This window comes from Xyrauchen texanus, chromosome 20, assembly GCF_025860055.1.
Source record: "Xyrauchen texanus isolate HMW12.3.18 chromosome 20, RBS_HiC_50CHRs, whole genome shotgun sequence".
NCBI classification, from domain to species: domain Eukaryota; kingdom Metazoa; phylum Chordata; class Actinopteri; order Cypriniformes; family Catostomidae; genus Xyrauchen; species Xyrauchen texanus.
In genome coordinates, this window is record NC_068295.1 from 2,052,674 (window position 1) to 2,076,518 (window position 23,845).

Consider the following 23,845-nt stretch of genomic DNA (forward strand, 5'->3'; position numbering starts at 1 on the left):
TAGAGTCCTCACCACTACCATCCACCCCAAAGGAGCCGCTGCGGCCATCCGCTGGGGGATGGAGGAGTTGCTACCGGACGTTTGGATGCAGAGGAATGGCATCCGCGAGGGGAAGAGAGTCTCACTGCCAGCCACCTGGAGTGGTGGGGGGCGGCTGCCAGGTGGGGAGGAGTTCCCTACCGGCCGCCAAAATGCGGCGGGGCGTTCCGTCAGCCAGGGGTCGGAGGACTGGCTCCAGACCGCCCGGAAAGGAGTGGCAGTTGACCACCAGAAGGTGGAGGAGTAATCGAGGACCAGGCGATGGCGTGTCTGGAAACCAACGAGTAAGTTTCTCCTCTCTCACTCTCGCTGTCGCTCCGCTTTTCCCTTTCCCTCTCCTCTTTTTGTTGTTTTGTTTTTCCCTCCCCTTGTCTCCTTCCCAGGTTTCAGAAGGCAGGGAAGGCCTGCCGGTAGGCAGGGCCAGAAAAAACAGCCAGTTTAATTACAAAGTTCAAAGAGGAAGTGGAAAATTGTCATGAAAAACTAAAATGCGATGCATAAAAGGCATCGACACATACCTAACGTTTATGGAGTCAAAAATAAATTATTGCAAAAGACAAAGCTGTGTTCAATTGCAAAAAAAATATTGAAATCCTTTTTTTAATCTGCAACAGACTTTTGGCATCAATTCCTTTGCAGCACTTCATTTTCTTTGAGTTTCACTTTGCGGAAAGTATTTTTTCTTTGAGATGCTCATTTAACTGTTCACAGGACCGCTTTCCCTTTGCGTTCCACTGTGTGGCACTGTTTTGATACGGGGCGGAGTTTCGAGAATGATGACATCACGTGGGGCATGGTTTATTCACAAGGTCAAGGAGCTTGTGTCGCTTACATGCACCATGATGCCCGCTGAGTTTAAAGGGGTCATATAATGCCATTTTTGTACAAGTTAATATGAATCTTTAGGGTCTAAATGAAAACTTTGTAATATACTTTTATTAAAAATTCTCATTAGTATTTTAAGAAAACACTAATTTTACATGCTCAAAAACAGCTCTGATTTCAGCACGCCGTTTCAGTGCATATGACTTTAAATGATAATGAGCTTTGGTCACCCCGCCCCTCCGTAAACATTAGCCACATTCATTGTGAAGCGTGCAAGCGATTTGCAAAGATTAATATAAAGGTTAATAAAACGTTACACTTACTTCTTCTGGAGGTGCAGAGGGAATATAAATAGTTGGTACCGAATCTTTTTCAGCAGCAGCTTCTTAGCAAAACCAGCTTTATACTGACCCTCGTTTATAAAGCAGTCTGGTGAAAAATGATTCGCGCAAACATGAACGCATTGACGTTGCTCGTGGGGAATATTCCCATCGTAAAGAAAACTCAGCCACTGCGTCTTCAGCGGTTCAGATTTAGGAACATCAAAATGACTGCTGTGTTCGTTATTACACCGAAGAACAGAACACCACAATCGCTTAGGCGCAATTCTGCTCCAGTGTATCAACAATGATGACGGACTATGATTGACAGCTCGCTCACGAGCGAGGGCGGGTCTGTATTGAAACACTGCTGTCAATCAACAATCCTGGGAGGGGCGTCCATCCGTGTGACGTCACACGGTCGAATGGCTCGATTTGAGGCAGGGGAAAATATATAAGGAGATTACAAAAACACTGGATGGATTTTTATCATAATAGGATGGTTGTGTACAGGCACAGCCAACACACATTTCAGTGCAATCAACTTAAAAAAGTGCATGTACCATTATATGACCCCTTTAAAACAAGCGGATGTGAAAAAGGTCACTGTGTTGATCTGTATGTAACTAGGAGTTCTTAAAAACTTAGATAGGGTGAAAATAGTAGACTGTAACATAAAACGACACAGGACAGTGATATTAGCTAAAAAAAAAACTACAAGAAGCACAAAAACACTGTAAGCAGGACTTTCACCCTAAATTTGCTTTTTTCAGCTTTTAACATCCATCCATTCATCCATCTTCAACCGCGGGTCGTGGGGGCAGCAGCTCCAGCAGGGGGCCCCAAACGTTCCTATCCCGAGCCTAATTAACCTGCTCTGACTGGGGGACCCCGAGGCGTTCCCCGAGGCGTTCCAAGGCCAGTGTGGAGATGTAATCTCTCCACCTAGTCCTGGGTCTTCCCCGAGGCCTCCTCCCAGCTGTACGTGCCTGAAACACCTCCCTAGGGAGGCGGCCAGGGGGCATCCTTACCAGATGCCCAAACCACCTCAACTGACTCCTTTCGATGCAAAGGAGCAGCGGCTCTACTCCGAGCTCCTCACGGATGACTGAGCTCCTCACCCTATCTCTAAGGGAGAAGCCCGCCACCCTTCTGAGGAAACCCATTTCGGCCGCTTGTACTCGTGACCTAGTTCTTTCGGTCATGACCCGGCCTTCATGACCATAGATGAGGGTAGGAACGAAAATGGACCGGTAGATCGAGAGCTTTGCCTTCCGGCTCAGGTCTCTTTCCGTGACAACGGTGCGATAGAGCGAGTGCAATACCGCCCCCGCTGCCCCGATTCTCCGGCCAACCTCTCGCTCCATTGTCCCCTCACTCGCGAACAAGACCCCGAGGTACTTGAACTCCTTCACTTGGGGCAATACCTCCTTCCCTACCCAGAGTACGGAGTACTATTCTAGTTAGAAATGAGAGAAAATGAGATCAACCTTAAATCACAGTGACACTTTTCTGCTGTTAGCTTCCGCTTGTTTTGAACTCAGCGGGCATCATGGTGCATGTAAGCGACACATGCTCCTTCACCTTGTGAATAAGCCACACCCACACATGAAGTCGTCATTCTCAAAACTCCGCCCCATGTCAAAACAGTGCCACACAGCGCAAAGGGAAAGAGGTGCTGTGAACAGTAAAATGAGCATCACAAAAAAAAATACTTATATGATGACCCTTTGAATAAAGAATACTAAAAGAAGCATTGCTTACCTGCGGAAGCCGCCAATAACATTAACACTGGCAGATGAGTTGACACAGGTAACAGCTTCCTCTACAATAGTCTTCAGTGCATTGGCCTCTGGCCTGCTCACAGGTTTACTGATGTCTTCATAGAACATGAACCCTGAAAGAGAGTCATAGATGTTATACAATCTTCTCAAGAGAAACACAGGCAGGTAATTGTCAACTTTAGCTCAATACTGTCTACACATGTGAAATCCACAATTTTATGCCGAGGTATAAAGTTTTATAGAGCGTTACGAGTGAATTTGCAGCTTCAACACTGACTGAAGCTCTACCAAAAACAGGACTCATCTGTTTAACTTTCAAGTGCTTTTTGGCAACTCACTAAAAATCTCTCATTAAAGTCAGCTCTTATAGTTCATGTGTGAAGAGCATTAATTACAGTCGTCACTGACTCTCAAAAACCTCCTGCACATGTCCCAGTGCTTTTAACCTTCGTTTCATGACAAAACAAAGTACTCAGGTGGTGCTACGTTACAGTGATGGTATAATCATGGTACATGTAAAAAAAAAAAACTTAAAAAACATGGAATTATGTTGATATGTCCAAAAAAAAATTATTACCAAGGAACATTCCTTAAAAACATGGTAGTATAATAATAATAATAATAATAATAATAATAATACATTTTATTTATAATGCACTTTACATTTCAACTAAATCTCAAAGTGCTACAGTAACAAAGAATTTAAACACAGTTCCAGGAGAAATAACACAAAATCAATAAATAGCAATAAAACACCAGAAAGATAAAAAATAAAATCATGAAAGTTAAAAGGCCTTTTGAAATAAAAATGTCTTTAGGCCCTTCTTAAAAACCTCCACAGTTTGTGGAACCCTTAGGGTCTCTGGGAGGGCATTCCAGAGCCGTGGGGCGACTGCCTGAAAGGCCCTGTCTCCCATAGAGAAGAGTTTAGTCCTTGGTTGGTACAGTATGAAAGTACATGTCCAAAGAATCTGGTATTACCATAGAAAATGTCCCAAAAAAAACATTGTATTATGATGATACATGTCTAAAACATGGTATTACCATGGTAAATGTACAACAAATGGTTTTACCAGGGTACATGTCCCACAAAACACATGGTAATACCACAGTACGTCCAAAAAGATGGTATTACCAAGATACATGTCCAAAAAACATGGTATTACCATAGTAAAGGTCCCAAAAAACATGGTATTACCATGGTAAATGTAAAACAAATGGTTTTACCCTGGTACATGTCCCACAAAACATGGTATTATGATGGTACATGTAAAAAACACATGGTAATACCACAGTACGTCCAAAAAGATGGTATTACCATGGTGCATGTCCACAAAACATAGTATTATGACAGTACATGTCCAAAGAATCTGGTATTACCATAGTTAATGTCCTAAAAAACATGGTATTACCATGGTAAATTTAAAACAAATGGTTTTACCATGGTACATGTCCCACAAAACACATGATAATACCACAGTATGTCCAAAAAGATGCTATTTCCATGGTGCATGTCCACAAAACATGGTATTATGATAGTACATGTCCAAAAAAAATTGGTATTACCATAGTAAATCACCCACAAAACATGGTATTATGATGATAAATGTCTAAAACATGGTTTTACCATGGTACATGTCCCACAAAACACATGATAATACCACAGTAAGTCCAAAAAGATGGTTTTACCATGGTACATGTCCCACAAAACATGGTATTATGACAGTACATGTCCAAAGAACGTGGTATTACCATAGTAAATGTAAAACAAATGGTTTTACCATGGTACATGTCCCACAAAACATGGTATTATGATGGTACATGTAAACAAAAATGGTAATACCATGGTGCATGTCCAAAACACATGGTAATACCACAGTACGTCCAAAAAGATGGTATTACCATGGTGCATGTCCACAAAACATGGTATTATGACAGTACATGTCCAAAGAACGTGGTATTACCATAGTAAATGTACAACAAATGGTTTTACTAGGGTACATGTCCCACAAAACATGGTATTATGATGGTACATATCCCACAAAACACATGGTAATACCACAGTACGTCCAAAAAGATGGTATTATCAAGATACATGTCCAAAAAAATGGTATTACCATAGTAAAGGTCCCAAAAAACATGGTATTACCATGGTAAATGTAAAAAAATGGTTTTACCCTGGTACATGTCCCACAAAACATGGTATTATGATGGTACATGTAAAATAAAATTGGTATCACCATAGTAAATCACCCACAAAACATGGTATTATGATGATAAATGTGTAAAACATGGTTTTACCATGGTACATGTCCCACAAAACACATGATAATACCACAGTATGTCCAAAAAGATGGTTTTACCATGGTGCATGTCCACAAAACATGGTATTATGACAGTACATGTCCAAAGAATCTGGTATTACCATAGTTAATGTCCTAAAAAACATGGTATTACCATGGTAAATTTAAAACAAATGGTTTTACCATGGTACATGTCCCACAAAACACGGTATTATGATGGTACATGTAAAAAAAAAATGGTAATACTACAGTATGTCCAAAAAGATGGTATTACCATGATACATGTCCACAAAACATGGTATTATGATAGTACATGCCCAAAGAACGTGGTATTATCATAGTAAATATAAAACAAATGGTTTTACCATGGTACATGTCCCACAAAACATGGTATTGTGATGGTACAAATTGGTATTACCATTGTAAACATTGTATTATGAAGGTACATGTCCAAAACACATGGTAATACCACAGTATGTCCAAAAAGATGGTTTTACCATGGTGCATGTCCACAAAACATGGTATTATGATAGTACATGTCCAAAGAACGTGGTATTACCATAGTAAATGTAAAACAAATGGTTTTACCATGGTACATGTCCCACAAAACATGGTATTGTGATGGTACAATTGGTATTACCATTGTAAACATTGTATTACCATGGTACATGTCCACAAAACATGGTATATCACAGATGTCCATGGTACATGTCCCACAAAACATGGTATTGTGATGGTACATGTAAACAAAAATGGTATTACCATGGTACATGTCCACAAAACATGGTATTACGACAGTACATGTCCAAACAACGTGGTATTACCATAGTAAATGTAAAACAAATGGTTTTACCATGATACATGTCCACAAAACATGGTATTATGACAGTAAATGTCAAACAAATGGTTTTACCATGATACATGTCCACAAAACATGGTAATATGATGGTACATGTAAAAAAAAATGGTAATACCACAGTACGTACAAAAAGATGGTTTTACCATGATACATGCCCACAAAACATGGTATTATGACAGTAAATGTCCAAAAACATTTGGTATTGCCATAGTACATTTCCCACAAAACATGGTATTATGATGGTACAAATTGGTATTACCATGGTAAACATTGTATTATGGAGGTACATGTCCAAAAAATGGGTATTACTACCATGGTAAATCAATAACAAACATCTTGTTATTTTTAAACGTAGAGTCCAGCTATTGCTTTAATCTTTACTTAAAAACATTTAAAACCTTTTGTCATATTTCCATCTGTTGTGCTCTGTTAGAGACACATTTCTCGCTGGGAAAATCATCATGGCTTTTATATCATTCATTGAAGTCTTACACTTATAAATGTCCTTCAAACAAAATACTATTATGAACTTCAAAATACACATCAGTACACAACCTCACAGCCCGTGAAATCACTACAAACACTGAAGTCTTTTCATACTCTACTGGAAATCTCCCAAACGCAATCTGCATAATTGTTTGAAGCCGGCGTGTTGTTTATAAATCAGCAGGTCGCAAACGAGCGCCTGAAGACAGCAGTAACAGCAGCGGGAAATTACGAGGCCTGACGACTGAGAATAGTTGAGAAGTGGGCTGAGGACGCAAGTGATTAGCTAACAACCTCTGCATCATTAAACTTTCATCTTAAAGTAGATTTTCCGAATTATCAGTAATTAACAAGCGAGTTCTCCAACATAAATCCATATTAAGACTCTAGGCGGTACAAAAACATGTAGTGTGGACAGGTCAGATACGGTCATCGCTATACAAAAGGTAACAATAACATTGTATTGAAATTCATAAATGAGATGACAGCGGAAACATGGTTGGCCTTTTCACGTCTGGCCTTTCCCCAGATTTGATTGATGACTTTTGAATCTGTAACCACAAAAGCTGTTACGAATGCCTTATACCACCTTCTGGAAGCTCCCGAGAGGGTTTTACTAATATGTAGTGTTCCATATGGACGCAGACTTATCGATGAGCAGATTTATAATCCAAGGGCTTTGTGTACAACATAGCCAGAGATGAAAGTGCTGCTACACACCAGGTAAACAGCAGAGTCATTTAAGTTAGTTAACCAGCCAGAAGCCAGTGGTCCCAAACACACACACACACACACACACACACACACACCCAACTGCCCGCAGACCAGCAGAGAACAATAACACCAGAAAAATGACCAGCAAATAATGACTGCTCTTTGACAGGAAGATTTATCATGTTTAAACTATGTAGTTTTTCTTTTAAGGGGAGAAATGTGGCTTACATAAATTCAAACAATGATGTAATCAGATGTAACAAGTTCTGTGAAACTATTTACAGTTTGGCCAACTTGAACTAATCATGTAGATAGTATGGGGCATGAATATGGTAACACATCAGTACCACTGTATTTATCGAAGTAACATGTAATTACCGTGTTTCACTAGATGCACTACAGTGACACCATGTTGGTTGGACAGTTGTACCATAGTAATACCATGGCATGGTGCATGAATATGTTAAATGGATCATGTCATGACGAATCAAATTTTCCTTGATATTTTAACAGAGATCTTTCTACTATAAAAACATACTGTAAATGTCAGAACTCAAAACGTAATCCCCAATGCAATAAAAGTATTTCTATCGTGAAGACACGCAGGCTTGAGTGAGGTTTGAGATGCCATTTATTTGATAGATGTAAAATGGGAAGTAATGTCTCTCTCTTTGGCGTAGGCCCCGTCCGGCAGTCCGAGGTAGTTGTACCCGGAACCTTCATGTCCTGCCGGAGATAGGAGGCAGGGGCGAGGAGCCTACCACCCTGCGGGACAGGGCTCAACTGGTGGTGGTGGGGTGGAGGAGGTTGCAGTGTTAGCACACCGAAACAGCAATGTGATAGATTGTGAGCAGACTTATAAAGCATTGGCTTACGTGCGATTGGCTAGGAGTTACCCAGCTAATGATGTGATGATGTACACCTGCTGGTCTTCCCGCTAGATCTACGCTCCACTTCCATTTATTGAAACCAAGCTGCAAAAACGCCTCGTTCCCTACTTCCGTGACTACCCTACGTCACTAGGAGTACAGCGAAAAACATCAACATCAACACCTACTTTTACATCAACACACCCTTGAGAGATAAGGACAAACAAGGCCTATTGTTGCCTCACTATTCCTGAACACCAAAGGGGACCCATCTGGACAATTTTCAATTATTTGTGTATTTAAACATGCACAGACAGGCATCTTTGACCACTTGATACATAGCTTGCACCACTTATAAAAGACGCTGTGTCAAGATACAACTCTGAAGAGGAGAAGCAATTTTCAAGCAACATTCAGCTGCTGCCTCTTGTGGTTTTGAGCACAGATGTGTTCTTTTGCCCTTCTGCCCTATATTTAATTAAGTGCTGGATGGACGTCATTGACCGTTTATATGCATTTCCGGCGATGGGCAATTCAGTGCAGAATGATACCGGAAACTGGATGTGTCTTCAGCGTATTTCAGCATGGATTACTTGTATTTTTCCGGTTCATAGCAATGTGGATTACTTATAAACCAGTCATAAAATGATTCAAGCTTTGCAAAGGAACTGTTATTGAAGGATGGGGCAGTTAAAAAAAACTTGGACGCAATGCAAAACATTAGGTAAAGAGTTCCATTCATGAATATTTCAAATGCCATGACTGGCATTGCACTCATATGGTGCTTACACTCTGTTTATACCAGGCACGTTGGCGCAACGCAATGGCGTGAGGCTGTCTACACCGGGCATGTCGACACGCACTTTCAAAACCATTTATTTGTGTTGTTGGCAGTAGTAGTGCCAGTGTGGAACGGGACATCTGTTTACATTGTCGGCACAACGTAATGCACGCAACAAACACTTCCATGGTAGACTGCGTCATTCATTATAATGGGTTCTATTGTTTTTGACGTGATGTGACTATCATGACCAGTATGAAATAAAACCCAAAAATAGTACATATAACATAGAATGGCATATGTACATGTGCGATTGGTAATATATGTGCATGGTAGGGGTATGTACAGTTATTGAAATAAATATGAGTGAATTTACACATATACAGAAGGAACATTACATATTTATACATTATTGCACTATGGGGGAGTCCTGAAGGTAGTTTTATTGTTCATGTGGAAAATGGCCTGAGGGTAAAAACTGTTCTTGTGCCTGGATGTCCTGTAGGGCTGGCCACAGGGCTACAGTTCAAAGAGGGAGTGGGCAGGGTGTGCGGGGTCCAGAGTGATTCTACCTGCACGCTTCCTCACTCTGGAGACGTGCAGGTCTTGGAGGGCACCAATAATCCTCTCAGCAGTCCTGACTGTCCGTTGTAGTTTCCTTCTGTCTGATTTGGTGGCTGAACCAAACCATAGAGTTATAGATGTACACAGGGCAGACTCAATAATGACTGAGTCAGCAGCTCCTGTGGCAGGTGAACTTCCCCAGCTGGTGAAGGAAGTACAACCTCTGCTGAGCCTTCACAATGGAGTCTATGTGGGTGTCCCACTTTAGGTCAAGTTTGTTGTGACCGCATCAGACAGTCAGCTGTACCATCGCGGATTAGGACAATGACCGTGGTGTAATCTGCGAACTTCAGGAGCTTAACAGAGGGGTCCTTTGCAGTGCAGTCATTCGTGTACAGGGAGAAGAGCAGTGGAGAGAGAGCAGATGCCTGTGGAGCACCAGTGTTAATAGTGAGGGTCTGGATGTGAGTCTCACGAGCTGCTAGCTGGACCACTGACAGAGTGTGGATGGTACAGAGAGCTGGGTCAGTTTGGTTGAGAGATGATGGGGCATTATGGTATTGAAGGTTGAACTTAAGTCCACAAATAGGATCCTTGCATATGTCCTAGGTCTGTTGAGGTTTTGCAGTATATAATGAAGTCCCATGTTGACAGCATCATCCACAGACCTGTTTACTTGGTGAGCAAACTGAAGGTGGTCTTGCAGGGGTCCAGTTATGTCTTTCAGGTAGTCCGAAACCAGTCTATCAAATGACTTCAAGATAACAGACGTGAGAGCGACAGGTCTGTAGTCATTAAGTCCTGTGAATTTGGGGGATTTTTTGATTCCGGACTGATGGTGGAGCATTTGAAGCAGCAGCGAACGTCACACTGCTCCAATGATCTATTGAAAATCTGTGTGGAGATGGGGGCCAGTTGGACAGCACAGACTTTCAGACAGGCAGGAAAAAACATCTAGGCTTGAAGATTTCCTAGTCTTTTGTTTCTGGAAGACCCAGCACACATCCTTCTCACAGATCATACGTGCAGATTGAGTAGCAGGAGGGGGAGGAGGAGGGGGGTTCCAGGAGGTGTTGGTGTGTGTGAAGTGAAGATCAGAGCAGGGTAGGGGTGTGAGACTGAGCGTTTCAACTTGCAGTAAAACACATTTAGTTCATCTGCCATTTGTTGATTCTCTACAGAGTGAGGGGGAGGTGTCATATACTTGGTAATGCTTTTCAGGCCTTTCCACACAGATGCAGGATCGTTGGCTGAAAAAAAAAATTTTTTTTAAGCTTTTCAGAGCAGCTTATTTTAGCCACTCTGATTTCTTAGTCAGTGTGTTTTTGGCCTGGTTGTACAATATTTTATCCCCACTCCTGTAAGCATCCTCTTTGGCATGACGAAGCTGTCTGAGTTTCCTGTAAACCATGGTTTATCATTATTGAATCATAAAAATAGCCTAGCAGGGATGCAGATATTCTCATAGGATCTGATATATGATGTCACAGTATCTGTGAGCTCATCCAGGTCTGTGGTTGAAACTTCAAAAACACTCCAATCAGTGCATTCAAAGCAGGCTTGTAGTCCCTACTACAGGCTTAGCCTATTTTAGTTTCTGCTTGAATGTCGGGAGAAGATGATCCAGACATTGATCAGAGAGTCCTAAAGATGCATGTGGGACTGAGTGATATGCATCCTTTAGTTAAGTTAAATCATTTTTATTTGTATAGTGCTTTTCACACCACACATGGTTTCAAAGTCTTAGACATCATTGTGTAGTTTGATTAAATATTATTGTAGCTGTGGTCCAGTATCTCTGGTGGGGCATGTGATGTGTTGTTTGTAGTTTGGTAGTTCAGGGTTTCGTCAGCTTTGTCCCAGAATAATGATAGAGAGTCCGGGTGTTGTTGCTCCATGTCTGTGATGTGATCAGCCAGCTGCTGCAGTGCTGTGTTCCCGCATGCTTGTGGTGTTATGTACATACTCACCAGAATAAACAAGGAAAACTCCCGCAGTGAGTAGAAAGGCTTACAGTTGATGAAGAGTGCTTCTAAATTAGGACAGCACATCTTCTTCAATGCTGTTACATCTGTGCACCAACTTTCGCTGGTGTAAATGCATGATCAACCATCTCTTGTTTTCCCCTGCAGATGTAGGGTGCTGTAACTCATAATGTTTTGGCTCAGTGGTGTATGTTATTTCTCATGCACTTTTTGGGTCTAAATAGTTGCACAACTTACATCATTTCAGTAGTATACCCAAATGACAATAGTCATATCATACAGTTCATGTGTTTAACCTGCTATAGTTTACTTTCATGTTGCTCCTGAGGCCCAGCAAACATTTATGTGTAGGACATTTGTTTTTGAAGTTTTTCTTAGCCCATACATGCTACAGTAGTAAATCTTGGGGTATTATCAGAGGACTCCCTGGGCTTTTCAGAGATACAAAATGTTTGAGAGTTTGACCATGACAACTTCCTCTACTTGCTCTATAAATATGGAGTGAAATGTATCACAGTAAAAATACTGTAATGAACTGGTCATGGAGAAGGTTTTAGGATCCATGTGCAGAAAGTTTATTAAAGATCACAAGCAAACAATCCAAATCAGAAGGCAAATAGAGGTAGTCGTTAAGCAGGCAGTATATTCTAAACGAACTAAACTAAACGAAGGTGTATCCAAAAGGCAATGGGCAATGGTCATAAAAAGAGAACAATCAGCAATGGCAATGGAAAAACGCTTGGTAAGGCAGTGTTAACTGGCAATACTTCACAAAGTCAAAATGGAGAAGCATGGCTATTTATATAGTAAAAACAGGAACGTCTGGAGTAGTGGTGGCGTAGTGGGCTAAAGCACATAACTGGTAATCAGAAGGTTGCTGGTTCTATCCCCACAGTCACCACCATTGTGTCCTTGAGTAAGACACTTAACTCCAGGTTACTCTGGGGGGATTGTCCCTGTAATAAGTGCACTGTAAGTCCCTTTGGATGAAAGTGTCTGCCAAATGCATAAATGTAATGTAATGTAAAGTCACCATAGAAAAAAAGGAATAGTGTCAGTATTCAGGAGAGGGCTCCCTCTTGTGGTTGGTAGTAGGGGTAACAACCTTGGATGTTACAAATACTATATGAATAAAATAGTATATGTCAGAATTTGCAAAGCTCTGTGAATTGTATTTATTTATTTTTTGTGGTGAGCATGAATGTAATGTAATGGTGATCGAGAGATGTGCCTCAAAAGACATATTCGATACATGGATTTCAACAGGCTTTTTCAATAAAATAATATACAACATTTTAACCAAGCACATGTTGCTTTTATTCAGCAAATGCTCATTTTAAAATATCAGTAACAATATAATCATTACTGTCACTTTTACTTTATTAAAATAAGCTGTTATTTATCCCAACATAAGAGTCAGTTTTCGTGCCATTTTAAATAGATCGATATAAACATTGAAACCAATTTTTTTCACAAATAACCACTAGATGGTGCCATACACTGATCAGCCAAAACATTAAAACCACTGAGAGGTGAAGTGAATAACACTGATTATATCATTACAATGGCACCTGTCAAAGGGTGGGATATATTAGGCAGCATGTGAACAGTCAGTTCTTGAAAAATGGGCAAGCGTAAGGATCTGAGCGACTTTGACAAGGGCCAAATTGTGATGTCTAGACGACTGGGTCAGAGCATCTCCAAAACGGCAGGTCTTGTGGGGTGTCCCTGGTATGCACTGGTTAGTATCTAGCAAAAGTAGTCCAAGGAAGAACAACCGGTGAAGCGGCGACAGGGTCATGGGTGCCCAATGGTCACTGATGTGTGTGGGGAGCAAAGGCTAGCCCATCTGGACCAATCCCAAAGAAGTGCTACTGAAGCACAAATTACTGAAAAACATAATGCTGGTCATGATAGAAAGGTGTCACAACACACAGTGCATCGCAGCTTGCTGCATACAGGGCTGCATAGCCGCAGACTGGTCAGAGTGCCCATGCTGACCCCTGTCCACCACCGAATGTGCCTACAATGGGCACAAGAGCATCAGAACTGGACCATGGAGCAATGGAAGAAGGTGGCCTGGTCTGATGAATCATGTTTTCTTTTAGATCATGTGGACGGCCGGGTGCGTGTGCATTGTTTACCTGGGGAAGAGAGTTGGCAGCAGGATGCACTATGGGATGAAGGCAGGCCGGCGGAGGCAGTGTGGGTCCTGGCATTCATGTGGATGTTACTTTGACACGTAGCACCTACATAAAGATTTTTGCAGACGAGGTACACCCTTTTCATAGCAACGGTATACCTGATGGCAGTGGTCTTTCAGAAGGATTATGCGCCCTGCCACACTGCAAACATTGTTCAGGAATGGTTTGAGGAACATGATGAAGAATTCAAGGTGGTCTCCAAATTCCCCATCTATGGGATGGGCTGGACCAACAAGTCTGATCAATTGAGGCCCCACCTCGCAACTTACAATACTTAGAGGATTTAATGTTGTGGCTGATTAGTGTAAACTTACATACCACAGGTTGTTCGGCTCGTCAGCTTGAACCGAGAGTGAAACATGAGAAGTCAAATGTTGTGTATCATATCTGATACACGCTTAAATATTTCGTTGTGTGCACGGCTTGTGCAACTGGCCCCTGTAGTATAAAGGAGAGTATTAACCTGCAGTCTGCATCCGGTTCAGTTTGATCATGGGCTCAGTCAAGACATCTTCAAATGTGCGAAGTCCTCTACAGTACCAGTTCTCTGCTGTTTTAGGTCCAACACCAAAGACACTGCTGAACAACTGGCATACAAACACAAAGACACATTAAGTAACAATCATTGTTCATATATGTTTGCTAAGTGTTAAAAAGGCTTAAAGTAAAATTGATTTTGATCGCTGTACCTTCATTGTTCTATACCTCTCATCCCTTAGTATCTCTTGAGCTTTGAGCGATGCTCCACATTCAAAGATCTCCTATGAAAATAAAGACATGGAAATGTGGTTTGTTATAATTCACTGAAATGCAGTTCATCACATCGGTGAGCTGTCGTGATTTAACACCGCATCTGTGAGACTACACGCACACATCGTTCTCGTTAATCACCTTAATAACTCTAATGAAACGCTGTCTTGTGTAGGTACTTTGTGCAATCTCAAAACCACTTTATAATTTATTTGTCTGGGTGGGTTTGTTTTTCAGTGTCAATAATAATTATAGACATTCCTGTCAATTACAGTTCCCATTGTTGAAAGGAATAGTTCATGCAAAAATGGAAATTCCGTCATCATTTACTCATCGTCATGCCATTCCAAACCTGTATGACTTTCTTTATATTCAAACTTGGCATATATACAATTGCCGTGTTGATATTGGTTTTAAGATACTGTATGCGAAAACCAATGCCGCTTGGTATCATTAATGTCAAGCCTGACGTGCAGTTTGAAGTTTAAATTTAGCTTAAATTGGTCTGTTCCTCACACACAGCTATAATGTGACTTTAAAAGACTTTTTGACAACTAATTGATAAAAACTGTAATAAACAATAAGACATTTTGTTACTTTTGTTAACAATGCTACAGCCAGTATATTCTACTTTGAAGTTTCCATTCCGGGCCGGAATGTCTGTTTATGTTTTGGCCTGTTTGATCCCGCCCACTGCACACTCACCAATAGTATTTCGACACTGCCGGGTTGCCAGATTGTAACAAGTTTGCAGGCAAACAACACTGATTGCTGCAGCCATGGAAGCCAGCAAACGAACTGGAACAGAGATAACAGATCCCATCCAACATAAAAAGCCTCGCCATCCATCTAAAAACCACCATGACCAGAGGTGTAGTAAAACAAGGATAAATATTGGAAATGCCTTTAAGCTTACAAGCCCAGAAATCCTTTAAAATGGATGCTGAGATGGCTAATTTGCATCTCAACATTCTGGCAACCCGCATGAGCTTTGAGTCTGGGGCGGCGCGGCGCAGACAACTCTCCAATATTTTGAATTTTTTAAATAATGCACACATTTTAGCGGATAAAATTATGTATGTGCTTCTTTAAAATTATAAGCTTCACATTTCTGCCTTTAAACCCTCCAAAAATTGGCCCCATTCACTTCCATTGTAAGTGTCTCACTGAAACACCGATTTCTGCTTTTGTGGTAGTCGACTTTATGCTACAAATGCTGTCGATTAAGCTTCACTTGTATTGATCCCGGAATATTCCTTTAAAGGAATTCACCAAGTGAGCAAGCACTCAGGTTATTTTATTTTTATATGCAATTTATATTGTAACATTTAGATTTTAAAACTTTTTTCATACACATTGTATAGCATACAATCTAGGGATGTACCGATATGCACATTTACCGATACCATACCGATTTTAACAACGAAAAAAAACCTTTTGACCGATATCGATGTCGAGACCGATATTTTGCCACTTACCTTATTTTCTCATCAGATCGCTGTTTTGCTCAGGAATGAAAGGTAAACATTTCGTTTTTTTCAGTTTAAAACAATAAAACTCACATTTGACTTAGTTTGTACTGAATATAATAGAACATCACAAATTCATATCATGCATATGTTGGGCAATGCCACAGAAATGTCAATCACATCATGAAAAAAATAAAAAGTTACCAAAGGAACAAAACGCCCTTCTAATTTCTATAGTGGTGTAATGGATAATGGAAAATGCAGTACAGAGCGCTAGAGGGCGCCGCCTGCTTACACAATGCTGACTGAAGTGCTGATTAAAGTCTATTTTTAAACGCAGACTTTCAAGCTTTTGTAATCGCGCAAGACCATATTGTGATTTCAATCTTAACTCGATCAATCGTGCAGCCTTTAATAGATACCATACAAATGTCTCAGAAGTCAGAGTTAGCTGTTTTGGATGGTTTTACCTCATCATGTTTAGGTAAGTGCCGCTTTCACATGTGTCACATAACGGCATTTTTTCCTCATTAATGTGAAAACGGGAAAGAATAAATATGAAATATTACATGTTCTTGGACATGCCAAACCTTCTACATTGTGTGCCGGTCATCAGTGTTAATTTGAAAGAGTTTTTAGAAAGTGTGATGATAATTAATTATAATTGAACCTTCAGTTTTTCATATCGCCGTTTTCATGCTTTAAACCGATTTGCCGATGGTTTTAATTCGGTCAATAACTGGCCAATAAATATCAGTGCATCTCAAATAAAATCATTTATATTTTTTTAATAAAATAGAGAAAATAATTGCTTATTTTAGACAATTAATAAAAACTAAAACAATCGAAGATGAATTGATTATCAAAATAGTCGTTATTTGCCGCAATAAAAAAAATCTTCTTCTACAGTCATATGATGGTGGTGGTGGTGTGGTGGGCTAAAGCACATAACTGGTAATCAGAAGGTTGCTGGTTCAATCCCCACAGACACCACCATTGTGTCCTTGAGTAAGACACTTAACTCCAGGTTGCTCCGGGGGGATTGTCCCTGTAATAAGTGCACTGTATAATACATTGGTACTCAGAAGGTCACTGGTTCGAGCCCCACAGTCACCACCATTGTGTCCTTGAGTAAGACACTTAACTCCAGGTTGCTCCGGGGGGATTGTCCCTGTAATAAGGGCACTGTAAGTCACTTTGGATAAAAGCGTCTGCCAAATGCATAAAAAAAATAGTTTTTTTGGAGCTCGAAAGACGATCGGCATGAGGGTGAGTAGATGACAAAATAATTTTCATTTCTATTGTTGTTTAAGCTGTTAGTGAACAATAAACACAATTGAATATCATCAAAGAAACTCTTAGCACTAATTACAAGCTATATAGATGGATTAAGGGGGGGGGGGGTTAGGGAAACTATAAGTGAAGTTTGAGTCATAAAGTGATTTGATTAGATTTTTTTAAAATCCTACAACATTCATCATGTAGTAAAATGGTGTATTTGTCAACCATCACTCAGTCATTGAAAGCTGATTTGTCTTTAATATTCAAAAGAACATAATGTTACACATTCACAAACACATCAGATGGATATTATTTAGGCACTTTTGCATTAAACTCACAATTCTTGAAGCATTTCAATATTTCAGCAACAGTTCAAATCTGTGCAAATCAATTCAGAATCATTTGAGAAGGTATCGCTTTACCAGCTCTTTCAACCAAGCTAAACCTTTTCCCCACTTTGGTGAAAACTTTGGTGTATGTTTTCCCGTGGGCTCGAGCAACAACAATGTGAAGGTGTATTAGAACCACAGCAGGAGAGTCTGAGAGAGCGATGATATGGATATGTTGTCGGGCTGATACAACACCTCTATGATGGCCTTGCTGTGTTCTCCCAGGCCAGGCAGGTGTTGCGTGTCCTCTGTGCGTTTCAGGGCGACGGGGAGACTCTTGAGCACGGACGCCGCTCTGCGGAACGCCAGACACGATCCCTGATTCCCACTGAACTCTGAGCTCTCCGCTATCACCTCCAGCGCGTCCTGCGGCACAGAGACGGTGCAGAAGGGAGTGAGCAGAAACACGGCCGACAGCCAGAGATGGAGTGTGAAAAACAGATGAAAAATATGAACAAAGAGAAATTAAAAAGGTCAAATAAAAGAGGCAGAGAGAGGCACGGGTGGAGAAAAACAAACAACATAATGTGATAGGGTCATTCCTACCATGACCCTACCAAATAATTGGTCATCACCCTGCTAAAAAATATCTTCAAGCAGCCTAAGCTGGTTTTCTGGTTTTAGCTGGTTTAACCTCCTGAGACCCGAGCATATCCGCTGTGTGCATTTTACATCCCCTTTTTGATTTTTAACTAGAACCACCTTTTTTTTAGACCAAATAGTGTTCAAAAATGTATGTCCTCATATGTGGACAGCGGGACTACATTGTGAAATTTTTTATAATATCAAGCTATAGAAAGTCTGTTGTTTTTTTTCATCAAATTGTTCATTATGTTTGCAGGAGTGTTGATTAGTCATGTTATAGACATCACATCAGTAATTAGCATAATTAATTCAGATTGAAAGTAATGTCCAGCTTCATCCAATCACTGTCAACCATGTTAAAATGAAATGATCCATTATAAATGTTGAATCTATGTACTGATGATCATCGTCCCATGTGTGTCAAACATGTTGAGTGATCCAAACATCATCTGCAGCCTGAAACTGAACTTTTGATCAGATTTTAGGAGTGAACACGCTTAACTGCATAGAGAGCTATAGGATGCTCCCTTGCTCCCTATTTAGTGCACAACTTAACCTCCAGTGTGCTGTCTGTCTGCACTGATCTCAGAACAGTTATATGAGAGCTATAGGATGCTCCCTTGCTCCCTATTTAGTGCATGACTTAACCTCCAGTGTGCTGTCTGTCTGCACTGGTCTCAGAACAGTTATAGGAGAGCTATAGGATGCTCCCTTGCTCCCTATTTAGTGCATGACTTAACCTCCAGTGTGCTGTCTGTCTGCACTGGTCTCAGAACAGTTATAGGAGAGCTATAGGATGCTCCCTTGCTCCCTATTTAGTGCATGACTTAACCTCCAGTGTGCTGTCTGTCTGCACTGGTCTCAGAACAGTTATAGGAGAGCTATAGGATGCTCCCTTGCTCCCTATTTAGTGCATGACTTAACCTCCAGTGTGCTGTCTGTCTGCACTGGTCTCAGAACAGTTATAGGAGAGCTATAGGATGCTCCCTTGCTCCCTATTTAGTGCATGACTTAACCTCCAGTGTGCTGTCTGTCTGCACTGGTCTCAGAACAGTTATAGGAGAGCTATAGGATGCTCCCTTGCTCCCTATTTAGTGCATGACTTAACCTCCAGTGTGCTGTCTGTCTGCACTGATCTCAGAACAGTTATAGGAGAGCTATAGGATGCTCCCTTGCTCCCTATTTAGTGCATGACTTAACCTCCAGTGTGCTGTCTGTCTGCACTGGTCTCAGAACAGTTATAGGAGAGCTATAGGAGAGCTATAGGATGCTCCCTTGCTCCCTATTTAGTGCATGACTTAACCTCCAGTGTGCTGTCTGTCTGCACTGGTCTCAGAACAGTTATAGGAGAGAGATAGGATGCTCCCTATTTAGTGCATGACTTAACCTCCAGTATGCTGTCTGTCTGCACTGGTCTCAGAACAGTTATAGGACAGCTATAGGATGCTCCCTTGCTCCCTATTTAGTGCATGACTTAACCTCCAGTGTGCTGTCTGTCTGTACTGATCTCAGAACAGTTTGAAATGCTCCTTATTTTCATCCTAACTCCATATAAAGCCTCTGAAAGACACATTTTCCCATTTTTAGATGCATCCATTAATTCTCAATGTGATGATGCACAGTAAAAATAAGACAACAAGCATACAGTCCACATTTGTGTACATTGTGTTTATCAGCGTGCCGTTTAACGATAAATTGCTCAAATTTAAAAAATGGCATATCGGATGAAACTAGAGACTCTAATCTTTTGACTCAAACAGGTTTCAATGTAAACACTTAATGAGGTTTCTTCCAGATGTAGTTTTGTTGGTGCTTCAACCAAAGACACTAAGACAAACTCCGCTGTGATCAGCGCCATTTTGTTTTGTCATATGAGTCCGTGAGTCGAAATTTTAACCCTTTACTGACAGCACAGAATCTCCTGAACTGAGATCAGTAGTTTTAAATGAAATGAAATTATGCGTTGCGTATAGCGAAGCCAAAACACAACGTCCACTTGTGTGGACGTGGGGTCGAAAAAGGTTAATTTCAAAAGACAGTTAAAAATATTTAAATAATGCAACATTGATATAAGCTGACTGTCCTTTGGGGGGTTTTTTTAATGGCAATTCCACGTCCCAGGGGTTGTTTTTAATTAAAACGAACAATATTTACTTTGGGTACTTTCAAATTCTTGTCCCAGACCCAGACTTTCAATATTAAACTATAAAAATCAATTATAAAAGCACAAATTATGACATGGTTAAAACTATGATCATCTAAATGATTTCTATAAAATGTTCCAAAATAACAGTTGTTGCATCATTTTCACCACACCAAACCATATTGCCCCTAATAAAGTTGGTTCAAAAGTTAGTGTACTTGTTAACCAAGTGCACAAAAGTGTTGGTGAAGAGACAAAATACGAGATAAAAACAAAGGAAATATCACTTTCTATAGAAAGTCTTTCTAGCAATACTTATGTAAGTGTGGCAGGGCGGGCCGGGTCGTGATCCTACACACCCGGTCCCGTATTAGGCTAATTAAGCCTCTGTGAGGGATAAAGGTCGACTGCAGAGGATCGTGCGGGAGAGAGAGATCGTTTACGGACAGGTCCGTCATGTGTGTGTTTGTGTCTTCTTTTAAGTTTATCATTAAACTGTTATTTATATTGAAAAGCCGGTTCTCGACTCCTCCTTTGCATTGATTCCTTTACACTGGTGCCGAAGCACGGGAAGGAGGAGGGATACGCCGTAGTAGAGTTCTCGCCACTACCGTCCACCCCAATGGAGCAACCGCGGCCATCTGCCGGGGGACGAGGAGCCCAGCCGACTGAATGAGGACGATTGCCGCCGACCGCAAGGGGAGAAGGGGCTCCTAACTGACCACCTGGAGCAGTCAGGGCCGCTGCCAGGGGCAGAGGAGTTCCCTACCAGCCGCTGAAACACAGCGGGGTTTAAGACCGCCGACCGCGAGCGGAGAGGGGCTCACTGCCGACCGCCTGGAGCGAGAGAACTGCTGCCAGGGGCGTGGGAGACCCCTTCTGTTCCCCGAGAATGCGGCGGGGCATTCCGTCCGCCAGGGGCTGGAGGACTGCCTCTGATCCACCCGGAGATAGTCCGATAGGGGGTGGAAAAGTGGCCGAGGATCAAGCTGCGGCGTATCGGAGAACTGGCGAGTAAGAGGTTTTTTTTTTTCATCTCTCTCTCTCACTGCCGCGCTGCATTGGCCTTTTCCCTCTTTTAAGTTTTACAGTGTTTTTGGGAGGGTACTACACTGTTACAGGAAGTACCCCCCCATTTTAATTATTTCTGTTTCCCTCCCCTTGTCCCCTCCCTCGTCCAGGTAGATGGGGATGACCTGCCGGCAGACTAGACGTAAAGCACGCCCTCCCCCAGGAAAAGGGGGTGTACATCAGACCGGGGGCTCCCCAGCCTGAGAGAACGAGGGAGGAATGTGGCAGGGCGGAGGGCGGGGCCGGGTCGTGATCCTACACACCCGGTCCCGTATTAGGCTAATTATGCCTCCGTGAGGGATAAAGGTCGACTGCAGAGGATCGTGCGGGAGAGAGAGATCGTTTACGGACATGTCCGTCATGTGTGTGTGTTTGTGTCTTCTTTTAAGTTTACGTTAAACTATTATTTATATTGAAAAGCCGGTTCTCGCCTCCTCCTTTGCAGTAAGTTACAGAGTTGAAAAGGAAGTGCCACAGGAATGACGTGACAATGAGAAAAAATAGAGATGCGTGTCTGGTAAACTTTTGAACTCTTGATGTGTGCACTGACCGATGATGTCCGTCAGCCATCACAAGCACACAGTCTCTCTCGCTCTCTGTTTCCCTCTCTCACTCTACACTTTTGTGCCAGGGCATCTTCCAGGTGACCTCACAGCGACATGCGGGTGTGACAGGTAGAGAGGAACCTGTCATTTTCCACTTCTTCACAAACCGTTTCCCTGAGGGTCGCTGGCACTTGCATATGCGAGCACACAAGTTCACACACTCCAACAGCATGATGTTATTAACAAAATGTACAAAAGAATGAGAAACAATTCTCTGATAACCTTTCATTGCTCATTTTTCAGCACTTTGAAGTACTTCGAAGTTTAAAAGAGGTCTATAATACTTGGACAGAACTATCCGTTCACATATGAACTTATATATGACATACCATTATTTAGAGTCTGTGATTATCTTTCAATGGAGTCCACACACAAGATAATCAGATGTATAGATCATTAGATAATCCACATGAAGCACAATGTTACATATGACCACCAGGAGATGGCGCCAAATACACGACACAGACTCAATGATGACTCAAATGACACAGAATGAAACTCATTCTGTGAAATCTCATGACTAAAATCATGTCTGCATGCTATGCAAACCTTTAGTCATTGTTGTGTTTGCATGTGTAATTAGTTCTTATGTACAATTATTATCTTTTATTTGTTTGGAGATGTTTTTGGACACTATGATTAATAATATTTGTAATGTTATAACTTTTGATTGCTTTGTCGTATCAACACAACATTATTCTAACATATAGTTGACATGATTGGAAACAAAACAAAAGTGTTTTTTCGGAGCCACTTTATTTACACCCAGAGATATATAAAGACAAATCAGAAAAAGGGGCAACCTTTGACTAAATGTTTTTTTTTTATTATTTAAAAAGTTTTCTTTACAATGATTCTAAACACTTAAAATTACTTGTTTTTTGTTTGTTTGTTTGTTTGTTTTTTAGTTATAAGCCTTTCATTTTGGGTATGTCACTGAAACAAGAAATCTTTAAATGCACCTTCAGAGCTTAAAGGTCTAAATCATTCTTACCATAATGCCAAATTTCACATTATTCCATATTTCAGTCTGATATGTTGGTGAACAATATTATTATTATTATTATTATTATTATTATTATTATTATTATTATTATAAACTTTCCTCAAGAAACTCAAGATCTTCCCAAAGCAATGCAACAACAACAAAAATGATGCAAAAGTAAAAATATTTCAAATAAACTCTTCTTACAGAAAATAAACATGAGCCAATGAAATGCAGTTGTTTTAGCACATCCCAAATAAGCTGGGGTCAGAGTTAGTCATGAAACAGCACCCCTGGAGCAGATAGGGTCTGGAGCAGATAAGGGCCTTGCTCAAGGGCCCAACAGTGGTATCTTGGCAGTGCTTGTGCTTGAACCACTGACCTTTCGGTTAGTAAACCAGAATCTTAACCACTGAGCCACCACTAGCACAGCCAGCCAACATTTACTGAAACAGGTATCACAACACAGGGCTGGTATTTTAGAGCTCTTTCGACTTTAATAATGAAAGTGACGTTGATGAGTTTGCAGGTTAGTGTATGAAACTGGTTTAACGGTGCAAACTGAACGATTAAAAATTATGCCATTTTTCTGTATGTATCCTTGAAGAGGTTTCGTTCAAACTACAAAAATACATACTTGTAACTGAAAATATAATGTGTAGGCTATATGAAATATGCATATACACAAATCATCCACTGATGGCTAGAGTAAATCCTCTTTCCCCATTGATAATGATTTGCGTCAAATTTAATAGAAAACTATGCGAGTTGAGCTCCATGGCACTTCAGAATTTGGAGCAGCTTCGAGAGACAGTGAGCCAGAGGTGTGTGCGT

The 23,845-nt window shown here is 41.0% G+C and overlaps 1 protein-coding gene across 2 annotated transcripts in view; it reads right to left on the reverse strand.

Moving 5' to 3' along the window:
• The window catches only part of LOC127660801 (DNA nucleotidylexotransferase-like), a 145,958-nt gene that overhangs the window by 99,998 nt on the left and 22,115 nt on the right, over positions 1 to 23,845 (reverse strand). The window contains exons 4-7 of one of the 2 annotated variants that reach the window (XM_052151225.1): positions 17,818 to 17,988; positions 14,423 to 14,494; positions 14,197 to 14,320; positions 2,949 to 3,081 (exon numbers count right to left, since the gene is read on the reverse strand). In XM_052151225.1, the coding sequence (XP_052007185.1) occupies positions 2,949 to 3,081; positions 14,197 to 14,320; positions 14,423 to 14,494; positions 17,818 to 17,988 (500 nt within the window). The remainder of the gene's footprint in view (positions 1 to 2,948; positions 3,082 to 14,196; positions 14,321 to 14,422; positions 14,495 to 17,817; positions 17,989 to 23,845) is intronic. The other variant, XM_052151226.1, reaches the window with a different exon arrangement.